Here is a 13,556-nt window from a genome sequence, read left to right as displayed (position 1 = left end):
ATGACTTTTGATAATTAATTCAACTATTTTTGTTCACCAAAGTGTTAGTAATAAAAAATACTTTGTAAAGTGTGTTCTTTTTTCCTTGAAAAGTCCCAAATTACAGACAAAGAAATCTCAAAGTAATAACATGCTTTTGAAATTAGTTAAAGTGTTTGATGCGAGATTTCAGTTATAGAAGTTTGAAGTCTTGGATGTGTAGCAAATTTGATGTGCTTTATGTTGGTTTGAAATTAAGACCATTTCAAGTATTGCAGATATACAATGTTGAACATTTTTATGTTGAAGTAACCCTTTTGCTATGGGCATCCATCACTACACATCTCATGAGGAATTTCTTAGTGAGTTACTTTCCAAAATTCAGGTCCTTTATGAAGGTGAGTTTTATATTACTGTATATGGTAGCATGAGCATACATGCACCATGTCATTGTAACTTCTATACTGTTATATATATATATATATACAGGGGGTGGACAAGAAAAGTCACCCCCTTGAAAATTCTGTTAATTTGTTATATATGATATCAAATAAATTAACAACATTTTCAAGGGAGGGGCAACTTTTTGTCCTCCCCTTGTATATAAATGTATAATGTTATCAAATTTAAGCTATTTTATATGAGTTATAGTTTGTAGTTATTCCAGGATGAAAAAAAGCATTATTTATATTAATTTCCTAATTGTTTATAGTGGTTAAATCTATCAAGCCCATACAGAGTTTCATTAGCAAAAATAACAGACAAAACATTAAGTTTGTTTACTGTACAAAAATGTTTGATAATTATCTGGAGGTTATAAAATATTTGTATGTAAAATTTGAACATTTTCTGATGCATACAAGTATTTTTAATCTTAAAATCAAAATTACTATGCATGCTGGATAGTCAACATGCAAAAAGAAAACAGGCACAAGAAAAGCATTACTTAAAAAAGGATTAAAACTAAGTAACAAAAATTTTGATATTTTGTGTATGAAAGCTCTAACAGAGTCTGAAGAAGAAAATGTTATTTATTCCTATTCAGCTTTAACATGTAAATCTATATAATACTTACCCCAGAGTGACATAAAAACAGCAAAAAATACAGCAGCACCATTGTCAAAAGATGTTATTCTTGCAAAAGTACATGTCTGGCCTAATCTTCCACATTTGCATCCTTCTACGTCACACTGAGGACATAAAATGGTGTCATTGTAGTCTTCACAAATGTCCTTACTGTAGAAAAAAATAAAAAAATGCAGTTTTGTTTTAAGTTTATAGAATAAACACAGTACAGCTGAACATTTAAATCAATCATAATATACAACTATCAATTTCAATTATAATGCCACATAAAATAACTTGATGGAATCTAATGGTGATAACTAACACAATTTAGAGCACAAACAATAATAAACACAAAGCATTCAATGTCTTATAATTATTACAATTTAACTGGTTTTCTAACCAAACATTGTGCATCAAAACACTTTCCTTAGCTGGTTAAACTAAACATAGTAATAGCAGATTTGAATCTATGTTCCGAAAAACTTAAAAGCCATCCTGTGAATGAAATGGCATTATACATAAAACAGAAGATTAAATATTTATTTCTCTGATGGTCATCAGAAATATCAAACTTCAAAGAGAGAAAGATATTTTGTTTTTTATGGTGAAATATTATTATGAAATGTATGTGTATAAAGAAGGAGACACACAAAGAAATTAAGTCGCCTTCAAAAACATAGTTATAAAGTGTCATCTAAAGAAAATACAGAAATATGCAAATTCTCTTTGTTAACCTGAAAGTTAACCTAAGAAGTTTGAAACCTTTTAATAAAAGTTTTAATACCAATACTAGCCGTATTGAAATACATTGTTACTTTAAGTAAATTTCTCGTGATCATGAAGTACATTCTGTTGAAGACTCCAAAGAAAAATTGTAACTTTATATGGCAGTAGTAGTAGCTTGGCCAAATTGTTGCTCTATGAAGTTTGTAGCAATTAGAGGAGCTGGATATCTAACAACCAAACTCTCATTCGAAATGATGCTTCTTTCATCAAATCGATAATTAAAGTAAAACAATACATAAGTTACGAGGACGTCACTCTACGAACCAAGAACACATTTCAAAGACGAAGAGAAGTATCTATGATCATATTTATTAAATTAAACATTTATAGAAATATAAAAGAACGTTTCAAAAACTGAAATGTCACAGTAACAAAAAATACATTAATGAAAGCTTACATTACTTGTATTACTAGTTTGTCAAACGATTTATGCTTAAGTTTTGGATGCTATTCTTCTCGGTTTATTGGTAGTTTAACTAATAAATGGACATGTTAAGATGCTGGGTGCAAAAGTACCTTAACAACAAATAAAGAGATAGACAAGCGTAAAGTCGGAACACGTAGTCGGTTTGGGTTCGAATATCCATCACACCAAACATGCTAGCCCTTTCAGAGATGATGGAATTAAATTGTGGCGTGCAATACCACTATTCGTTAGCAAGTTGGCACTGGGAAGTGATGACTAACTACCCTCCCTCCACTCTTATATTGTTGAAGAAGGGACGGCTATCGCAAGTAGGCCTTGTGTAACTTTACGAAAAACTGAAAACAAAACAAATATATCACGATATACTTATCCAGTGTAACAGTACTTTTTTATATAATTGTTTAATTATGCTGATGGTATGAGTAGCATAGCCCTCAAAGTATGAGATTCTAAAGTATTGGATAATTTATATATATATATATATATATTCTGTATTGATGTTAAGATCCACACACATGTAGTAACTACAGAGTAAATGCTAGAAATATAACAATATAGCGTATGACTGGACAAAAAGAATTAAGAAACTAAAATAACTACACGTTTTTTTAAACCGATTTGGAATTTTTGTAATAAGTATTTAAAAACTTAAATATCTATGGTAATTAATTAATTTTTCACAATTATATTTTATTTTGTAGTGTAGATTTCTGAATTAAGTACAATTTTATACAGTGGGCTGTCTGTGCTTTGCCGTCGGCGAGAATACAGTTGAGAACAGCTCTTTTGGTAATGAAATCCAGCTATTATTACATAGTCTAAAGAGTACGTCTAAAACGTTTTAACAATAAGTAGTATTAGTAAAATTAAAACACTGGTGTGATTAACAGCAATAAGAACTTTTTCATGTTAACGAATCGCATCAACTGCTATATACCAATAATAATGAGAGACAAAATATTTCCCAAAACGCCATTTGTATGTCTGATACTATATGTAGTTTACGTGATTTTTATCAAAACAACAAAGTAAATTGCTTCAGACTGATTGAGACAACAATATTTTTTTCAGGTCCGGCATGGCCAGCTAGTTAAGACGTTCGAATCGTAATCGGAGGGTCATGGGATCGAATCTCCGTCCCTCCAAACATGCTCGCCTTTTCGCCCTTGGGAGCGTTATAATGAAACCGTGAATCCCACTATTCTTTGGTAAAATTATAGCCCAACAGTTGGCGGCGGGTGGTGATGACTAGCTGCCTCCCCTCTACTCTTACACTGCTAAATTAGGTTCGGCTAGAATAGATACCTCTCGTGTAGCTTTGCATTAAATTAATAAAACCAACATACAATACCTTTGTCACTATTATTAATCAAGCTTTTCACTTAACAATGTTGCATCATTTCATGACGTCATTCAAACAAGAATATTTTATGCGCATAGTAACAGCGATACTTCACTTAGAAACGGAAAAGAAAGTTAAATATAAGGCGTACAGTGAAAACAAGAATAATTATCCATGGCTATTTTAAGTGAATTAATGTATATTTACATTAGTTTACTGCTTGCTTCATGTTCTACAGTAGACCACGAAATTATACATGGTTCTACTGTTACAATAATCTGTTCGAAAGATATTCATAATAAAGAAAGAAAATTAATAAATTGGTACACACCTCTGAATGAAGTAGTGACAAGAAGGGAGAGAATGCAAAGGAAAGATGGCGGCGAATTATTGTTGACTGATGTGCAATTTGAAGACGCGGGAGTTTACACATGTGAAAATGGTGAAAGCGATTACAAGCATAATGTCATTGGTAAATTAAAAGTTTTTTTTATTATTTTAGGTCTTATTTTCGTTATTAAATCATATTAATTTAACAGAAATAACATCTAAATCGAAAACACCCGATTTTCTCGCTTTTGAATGGACTTCAGCCATTACCTTTGAATTTGAGATTTCACCTACCACGTGTATTGATTAAAAATGAATTCCCTCCATATTTACTGTTCGGAAAGCATTTGAATTATAGTTTAACTGGCAATATTGATTATTAATGTAACCATATGTTTGCGATATTTTTGTTTAAGCTCATTGGAATGCGTTGGTTAGAGTTATGCAAAATGTGATTCTTCTGTTTTAGCAGTTAACAATGTTAGAAGTGTCTGAATTGGACTAAATACAACAAAAAACATTAGTTTATAGGGAGTTTAATTAAAACTTTTAATTGTAATTTCATTTGTAAAAACAACACAATATCGACCATATTACTGATGAGGCCTCTTGTTATCACTAGACATCGTAAAGACAACAAGATTCCTAATGTTATTTATGAATATAAATAACAGTGAGTGGGTGTAACTTAGTGGTAAAGCGTTGCACGTGAAAGGTCCCGGATTCGATCCCCGACACCTCTACGTTTACATTTTAAGGCCCGGCATGACCAGGTGGGTTAAGGCATGGGACTCGTAATCTGAGGTTCGCGGGTTCGCATCCCCGTCGCGCTAAACATGCTCGCCCCTTTTAGGCGTGGGAGCGTTATAATGTGACGGTCAATCTCACTATTCGTTGGCAAAAGAGAAACCTATCAGGAAACGATACGTTTTGTTTTATATCATGTAATTCTAGTAAGATATGAACTACCACATTTTGATATGATAGGGTTTAACAACTTTAATAAAATTTCTTATTACTTCTATCTGTCTATCTCTTAGTACTTTAATTCTCTGATTCGTTAAGGTTATTATTCCATCACTTTTATCTGGTTTTAGAATTTTCACTGATCTGTTTTAGTAAATGATTATTCGAAAGTTATTAATTCACCTAAAAATAGAATTTACAATATGAAATATTCAAGAAATGGAATATTCTCGACAACTGTATTTATCACATGATAAAATAAATTTACGTCTTCAATAAACACCAGTTCTACCTTGTTGTCTTTATGTCCAAGCAAAATTATTATATTCAGTTTTAACGGATCCTGGTACACCTGTTTGTTTGTTTTTGAATTTCGCGCAAAGCTACACGATGGCTAGTCGTCCCTAATTTAGCAGTGTAAGAATAGAGAGAAGGCAGCTAGTCATTACCACCGACTTTCAACTCTTGTTTGCAAGACACCTTCAAATCATATACTGACACATTTTACCAGCGTAATATTCCCAAAAGAGCCTATATTTTCATAACTGACATTAAAATAAACAGTGAAACTAGTTTTACATTAAACTTTGCCAAGTACAAATTTTGGAAGGGAAATACCAAAGTAAATAAAACGTACCTCAAGGTATAACATAATTGATAAAGAGACAAATTCTGTGCGCTTTCAAAAAATTCCAAGTGTCCGTGATTAGTTGAATGAGTTGATTCAGTTACTAAGTATATAAAGAAATAAAATTTGCTGTTAAGAAACCGTTTTGAAGAACGCGTTTATTTTTCTCAGGAATCTTGCACTGTGTAAAACTTTCTATTCCTATCGGTGACAGTAAATGAGCTAAAAAAGATTTAACTTTCTAACAGTTACTAAGTATATAAAGAAATAAAATAAAAAGAAAATAAAATAAAATAAAAATAGAATTTACAATATGAAATGTTCAAGAAATGGAATATCAAGAAAATAAATTTCCGTCTACAATAAACACCAGTTCTACTTTGTTGTCTTCACGTCCTAGCAAAATTATTATATTCTGTTTTAACGGATTCTTTTATCTCTCTCGGTGTTTGGGTAAGAAATTTCATACCCTGGAGGGTCAGGTTCTCTATGACCTCTTCCTCCTCCCCGTACTTATGTTCTTGCCGGATTGGTATTTGTAATTGTAGAACTGAATATTATTTTGATCCTTTTCAGGGCAATGTCCATGTATTGTGGCTCGTATATAGTGATTATTTTATTCTATCAGCAAAATGTCAAGTTTGTTGGTGGCATTTTTATTATTATTATTTAATACATATATATATATTATTTATTATTATTATTTTATTATTAATTAATTAATTAATTTTTATGTATTTATTTATTCTTATGTTTAAAATATAAATTAAATCGGGAGAGATATTTAGGACTAGCTTCATCATGTATGAAGTACCTGTCTAGTTCGCATAGTAATTCGTTTTTCATCCAATTCTTATTAAAGTACATTATTGTAATATGTAGGAATCTATCTGGTACTGTTGGTATGTTCGAATATTTGTGAATGAATTGAGATGATATAGTTCTTGGAACTCTGTATGCAGTTGTGAGGAGTGTGTTTTGGATTGTTTGTAGTTTGGTTTTAATTATTTTATTGCTTTCAGTCACCCATGCTGGAGCTGCATAATCTATTACAGGTCTAATATATGTTTTGTAGATTTTTAGTATGTTATCTGTAGATGCTCCACTGTTTTTACTAGTTAGAGTCCTAGCATAGTTAGTTCTTCGCCAGGCTTTATTTTTAATTTCGTTAACATGATTGATCCAAAAATTTTGCCGATGGGGCAGTATGAAGTAGTGCGCCATTCATATATATTTCTGGCTGTTGTTTTTTTGTGTTTTGTCAATTTCGTAAAGACTACGAGTTGTGTTTTTGCTGTGTTTATTTTTATTCTATATTTTTGACAGTATTCACTTATTCTATTTAGTTGCGGTTGTATGTTAGTGGCTGCTATTGTGGGTGTTGCGGCACTTTTCCAGACTGCCACATCATCTGCGAACTGTGAAGAACATCCATGATTCGGATCCTCAGTGGTATATTGTTTACATACATGATGAAGAGTATAGGGCTAACCACCCCTCCCTGAGGGACACCAGCTTCTGGAGTAAAGTACTCAGAAAATGTTCCTTCAACATTTACTCTACATTTTCTATTTTCCAAAAAGTTAGATAGCCAGCGAATAATTCCTCGCGGTAGTTCCATTTCATTCATTCGGAACATTAGACCATCGTGCAATACAGTGTCGAATGCTTTCTCGATATCAAGGAAGCAAGCGACTGTACATTCTTTTTTATTGAAGCTATCTATTATGGTTTCGGTTAATCTGATTAGGTGGTCTATCGTTTGTCTAAATGTCCTGAATTCATTTTGTTCTTTTAGTAATTTTGATGTTATCTCCAAGAATGTGGAGAGTCTATTACTGATTATTATTCCGAGAATTTTGCTAAACGGCTGATCAGGCTGATTGGTCGGTAGCTATTAGGTTTATTTGCTGGCTTTCTTTCCTCTATGGAACATAAATATATTAGCAAGCTTTCAAGAAACTGGGATGTATCTGGTACACCTGTTTGTTTGTTTTTGAATTTCGCGCAAAGCTGCACGATGGCTCGCCGTCCTTACCAATTCAGCAGTGTAAGAATAGAGAGAAGGCAGCTAGTCATTACCACCAACCTCCAACTCTTGTTTGCAAGACATCTTAAAATCATATACTGACACATTTTACCATCATAATATTCCCAAAACAGCTTATATTTGCATAACTGACTTTAGAATAAATAGTGAAACCAGTTTTACATTAAACTTTGCCAAATACAAATTTTGTAAGGGAAATACCAAAGTAAATGAAACGTACCTCAAGGTATAACATAATTGATAAAAAGACAAATTCTGTGCGCTTTCATAAAATTCCAAGTTTTTGTGATCAGTTTAATGAGTTGATTCAGTTATTAATTATATAAAGAAATAAAAGTTTGCTGTTAAAAAACCGTTTTGAAGAACGCGTTTATTTTTCTCACGAATCTCGCACTGTGTAAAACTTTCTATTCCTATCCTATGAGCTGAAAAAGATTTAACTCTCTCTTCTTTTCTTCAGTGTATGTTCCAGCAGAAAACCTCACTTGTACTCGAGGATACCGAAGAGATGCTGACAAGTGTTGTAAGTATATATTACACACAATAATGTTAATAGTTTCCAGTAAACACAAAAAGATGAAAAACTTTTAATATCATATAGTTTTGATACAATAAATTTGTTTTTTGATAATAAACTCGTTGTTAAGACTATAAAAAATTAACACTGAGTAAATAAATGCTTAACTATGTACTTTTAACGGTTTTAGATCCATGTCCTCCTGGTCACTATGACAATGGATTACAAACTCACTGCCTACCGTGCCCAGGAGGGACTTATATGACATCTTATGCTGCTGACGCCTGTATGCCTTGTCCTGGAGATAAAATTACTAATGAAGAAGGAGCTGATAATAAAGATCTTTGTAGAAGTAGTGGTTTTCTTTTATTGTTTCTTTAAAAGTTAAAACAATGTTTATTTTTGTTAAAACACATTGTTATAATAAGACACTTCATAACTTCCATGTTTTTTAGTGTATTAAACAGCTTTGCATTTTTCGGAAAAGCTTTTCCAGGAAGTGGGAACAATTGTTGTAACGACTTAGTATATTAATATTTCTTTGTCAACATCTTATATTTATATAAAAACACATATATGACAGAGTGGTATTGTTTTGGTAAAATACTTAACAATTACATATATATATATATATATATATATTTAGTATTACGTGTTTTTCCCTCTTCTTTGAATGATAACATCACGTAGACATTCTATGTACCTAATATTATAACTAAAGTAAAAGTTCTTATTGAAACATATGTAAATAGAGCTTGTTTGTTTTTGAATTTTGCGCAAAGTTACGCGACGGCTATCTGCGCTAGCCATACATAATTTAGCAGTGTAAGATTAGAGGTAAGACACCTACCGCCAACTCTTGGGCTACTCTTTTACCAACGAATAGTGGGATTGACCGTCACATCATTAACGCCCTCACGGTTGAAAGGGCGACAGAGATTCGAACCCGCGATCCTCGGATTACGAGTCAAACGCCTTAACCCACCTGGCCATGCCAGCCCTCTTAACAGAGATTTTCCAAAGTTTGGTTTCAAGAGAAAAACTCCTAACACTATGAAGAAAACGTTTACTCAGAAATTCTATGTTTACATAATTGTATTAAGTTATACGACTCAATGTTACTTGGCGCCACTATTTTCATATTAAGATACCATTGAAATTTCAAATATATTTTAAAATGTCTACTTGGTGATTCTAGTACACAGTGAGGTATAAATCAGTAGTTTGTTTAACATTATCTTATAATGAGAGTTATAATAATTTTATACAAATCTTTCTTTACTGGTAGGACGCTCGACTCCTAATCTGTAGGTCACGGGATCGAACCCCGTCACACCAAACATGCTCGATCTTTCAGTGATAGCGTTATAAAGTAACAGTCAATCCCTCTATTCCTTTTTAATAGAGTAGCCCAAATGTTGGGCTTGGGGGTCATAACAAGTTGCCTTCTCTCTGGTCTTAAACTGCTAAAGTAGAGATGGTGAGCGCATATAGTCCTCGTGTAGCTTTCCTTTAAATTGAAAAACAAACAAACGTTACTAGTAGTGTATTATGGGTTTCTCGTAAGAAGAAAAATAGTGGTACAAGTTAGGGATTTTAATATAACGGTCAATCCCCTTACACGGTTTTATGATGGGCTAAAACATTCAGACAAATAGTATTGAACAATTGTGTTTCCTCAAGTATACGATTTCAAAATTAGAAACAGCAAGCGCTTGAAGCTATCTCTTAGCTTTCCGCGAAATTAAATAATAAAGAAACATACTGGTATCTCTACCACACACCTGTATGCTTCACGTCATTACTAAGATGATCTAAAGATCTTTAATTAAAACGCTCTGTCTGTGAAAACAGCTTTCCGCGAGTACAGCTACACGAGGGCTATCTGCACTAGCTGTCCCTGATTTAGCAGTGTAAGACTAGAGGGAAGGTAGCTAGTCATCACCATCCATTGCCAACTCTTGGGCTACTCTTTTACGAACGAAAACTTGGTTTGACTGTCAAATAATAACGCCCACTCAGTGAAAGAGCGAGCATGTTTGGTGCGACGGGGATACGAACCCGCGACTCTCACATTACGAGTCGAATGCATTAACCTTCCTGGCCATTCCGAGCGCTGTTTAATGTTAAATGCATTATACATGCAAGAAATATCGTATTTGTATCTCACAACGACTCATACGTGTAATAACGTTTTAAAACATTATTCTCTGCTTATCAATAAAAGTGTTAATACCCATACCAGCCATTCTGAGATATATTTTTATTTCCAGTGGATTTCTCATCGTGAAGATAATCGTATTTATTGAATTAAAATTTTAAATATGTTAAATGAAGATTATTGTTGGGCTTAAAGAATTATACACATTACTATTATTGTTAACTTACATTTGAAGTTTTTTTTCTCTGTTTTACGAAATCGATAAAGTAAGTAAACTGATTTTAAATACGACTCTTGTCTTAAGATCCAACTGAAGTGGTTCCGAACGCTACGCTCCCATCAGTTTTAAAATCTACAGTTACAAGATACGCTTGGTGGACAGCACTCATTTTGATATGTCTTATTGCTTTGTGGTAAGTTACATGTTATCTTCAATTTCTTTATAATTAAAGTATGTGGAACACAGGAAGTAATCATTTGAAGATATTGGTTTCTGTACTCACACTGCTGTTAGAAACATCTGTTTTCACGTGAGGTACTATATTGATGTATCTGTCTTCTTACGAGACACTATGTTGATAGATCTGATTTCAAGCAAGGTATTAATATCAGACCTCCACCTTTATATGACGTATTATGTTGTTACATGTGGCTTCATGTGAAGTACTACGTTCCATACGTTGAGACCTCCACCTTTATATGACGTATTATGTTGGTACATGTGGCTTCATGTGAAGTACTACGTTCCATACGTTGAGACCTCCACCTTTATATGACGTATTATGTTGGTACATGTGGCTTCATGTGAAGTACTACGTTCCATGGTTTGAAACATTATAACTGAATACATAAAGAATCCATACAACTATTTCTTGGTTAAGCATGAAACACATTTATAGTTATAACTGTAACCTATTATCCATAGCTTATTTAATAATAATATGTATTTTAATGGTCTTGAAACACGTGATTCTTATTTATTTACTTTCTGTAATGATCGTGCAGCGTTCTTTGTTGTTTCTACAACTGGAAAGAAAAAACTCGGAAAGAACGGAATGTTTCAAAAAACCGTGTCGAACACAAACAGCTTGGTGATGAAAAGATATCCACTTATGAATTGGATATATTGGAGGCTATGCCACTGATCACTGAAAGTGGGAAGAAGGTCCCTACAAAGAATGTTAAGAAGACAAGAACTAATATATTAAGAAAACAAAAAGTGGCCAAACGAACAACCCTGGAGACGATATATGAAAACGACCTAGAAGAAAGGAATACTTTGGTTCGAAATTCAATTAAGTTCTTATTCATCTTACGTTATAATTAATATTTGGTACAAGTAAATTTACATTTTTACAGTTAAAAACATTCCATTTTAATATAATGTACACCACGTCAAACTACGTGTGCAATATCAAACAGATGTTGCATGTTTAAAATCAGTGTTGTTAATACCTTGGGTTATCCACAACTACTGAGAAAGATGCGTTCAGAGAATTTTTAATGTTGGAGTTGTGTGAATGCTTGCGATTTTTTTTCCAAAGTAGACCTACACGTGTTCGATACCATTGAGGTCTGATAAGTCTGATTACCTTTACTAATGTTCATAGCATTAATAACATCTGGAAAACATAAAGATCAGAATGTTCTTTCGTAATTTTTCATTCACATACATACTACCACTACTGATAATGAATTATTGAATATTTTAAAGCACCATAAGGTGCGTGATTTACTCCAAAGTTGCCAAAAAAAAAAAAGACAGTTTGAAAACTATTTCTATTTGTAACATAAAGTAAATAACAAGTCATTTGTAGTTCAGATAACATAACTTTTCATGTGTAATTTATATAACAACAAATTGAGTAGAACACTTAAATTTAATTATAAACGTACTTTCATCTTGTCTAGTTATATTCCGTGTTTCTCCGAAAATAAGACAGGGCTTATATTAATTTTCACTCCAAAATGTGACACTAGGGCTTATTTTCGGGGGATGTCTTATTTTGATATATTAAAAAAATGAAGTTACAAAGGAAAACTATTAAACTAACCATTTAAAATAAACTATTATTAAACTATTAAACTAACTGATTAATACTTAAACAAACTAATTAACTAACTATTAAACTAATTAATAAATTATTTTTTTTAATTTCTTTCCTCTTCCTGCCACTCTTAACTAGGGCTTATTTTAAGGGTAGGGCTTATATTAAAACTATCCCCAAAAATCACACTAGGTCTTATTTTATGGGTAGGTCTTATTATCGGAGAAACACGGTAACAATAAATTGAGTAGAACACTTGACATTTAATTATAATCGTACTTTCATCTTGTCTTGTTATAAAACAATAAATTGAGTGGAACACTTAACATTTAATTATAACCGTACGTTCATCTTGTCCAGGTAATAATATAATAATATCTAGTTATCCTTTGTGAACGTGTAAAATATAAATGGAAAACGGTATTTAAGCTATTGTCTGCTGTATATCATTCTTTATTAACTACATTAAACAATGTTTGAGATAGTTTTCCTAGTTTCCAGAAAACATTTATGAGATAACTGAATCCAATTTCATAATTTATAGTTTTCATAGAAACATTTATTTGTTTTTATGCTTGTTATAGTAAAATTATCACTAAAATTTTTAGTGTTGCGCTACTAAACATAACTATATTCTACATCTTCAGAGAGGAACACCAGGATCGAAACAAACAAAAGCTATTGAAGAATATATACAGCGACCTCTGTCTGATGGACATGTGAAAAATTATGATGAACTTATTATCATTAAACCTAACAGTAAACAAAGACATCACAAGGAAAACGTTGTTATTCTTATTGAAAATTCTGACAACCAAGATACGTTTATCATTGGAAAAGCTCGGAAACCAACCCGATGTTTCTTCAAAACAGCGAAATAGGATTAATAAACGAATTTATAAAACCGCCATTGATAATATGTTCTCTCTAGAGTTAAGAGAAATAAAGATGGATTTTATCTCCACACTGTACAATTACATGAATGTGATTTATACTTACAAAATTGCACAAAATATTTAAATTCACTATCATTGATATTATTGGGTTAGCAGAAACTTACATAGTAATTTAACTATTTATGTTTATGTACAAGCAAATTAAATATAAACTTTGAAACTTAAAGTTTTAACATATCGGAACATTCATAACTATTATTGAAATTTAAGAAACTGAGGTTTTAGTTCAACAATTCACAAGCGTTTTTTTCATGTTTTTATGATTTCCTTTTTTGCAGTATTTACTTATTACGACATA

General features: G+C 32.1%; 2 protein-coding genes across 2 annotated transcripts; both read left to right on the top strand.

Moving 5' to 3' along the window:
• Positions 1 to 3,816: 3,816 nt before the first annotated feature.
• On the top strand, positions 3,817 to 10,717 carry LOC143251461 (uncharacterized). The gene is made up of 4 exons (XM_076502756.1): positions 3,817 to 4,074; positions 8,037 to 8,099; positions 8,284 to 8,445; positions 10,559 to 10,717. The coding sequence occupies exons 1-4, from the start codon at positions 3,966 to 3,968 to the stop codon at positions 10,669 to 10,671; spliced, it is 447 nt and encodes a 148-aa protein (XP_076358871.1). The 5' UTR covers positions 3,817 to 3,965; the 3' UTR covers positions 10,672 to 10,717.
• A 554-nt stretch (positions 10,718 to 11,271) lies between these two features.
• On the top strand, positions 11,272 to 13,262 carry LOC143251460 (uncharacterized). The gene is made up of 2 exons (XM_076502755.1): positions 11,272 to 11,536; positions 12,950 to 13,262. The coding sequence occupies exons 1-2, from the start codon at positions 11,390 to 11,392 to the stop codon at positions 13,181 to 13,183; spliced, it is 381 nt and encodes a 126-aa protein (XP_076358870.1). The 5' UTR covers positions 11,272 to 11,389; the 3' UTR covers positions 13,184 to 13,262.
• The last annotated feature ends 294 nt before the right edge of the window (positions 13,263 to 13,556 follow it).

The sequence above is a fragment of the Tachypleus tridentatus genome, chromosome 6 (assembly GCF_004210375.1).
Source record: "Tachypleus tridentatus isolate NWPU-2018 chromosome 6, ASM421037v1, whole genome shotgun sequence".
In the NCBI taxonomy this organism is placed as follows: Eukaryota; Metazoa; Arthropoda; class Merostomata; order Xiphosura; family Limulidae; genus Tachypleus; species Tachypleus tridentatus.
This window is presented reverse-complemented; position numbering and strand designations above follow the sequence as displayed.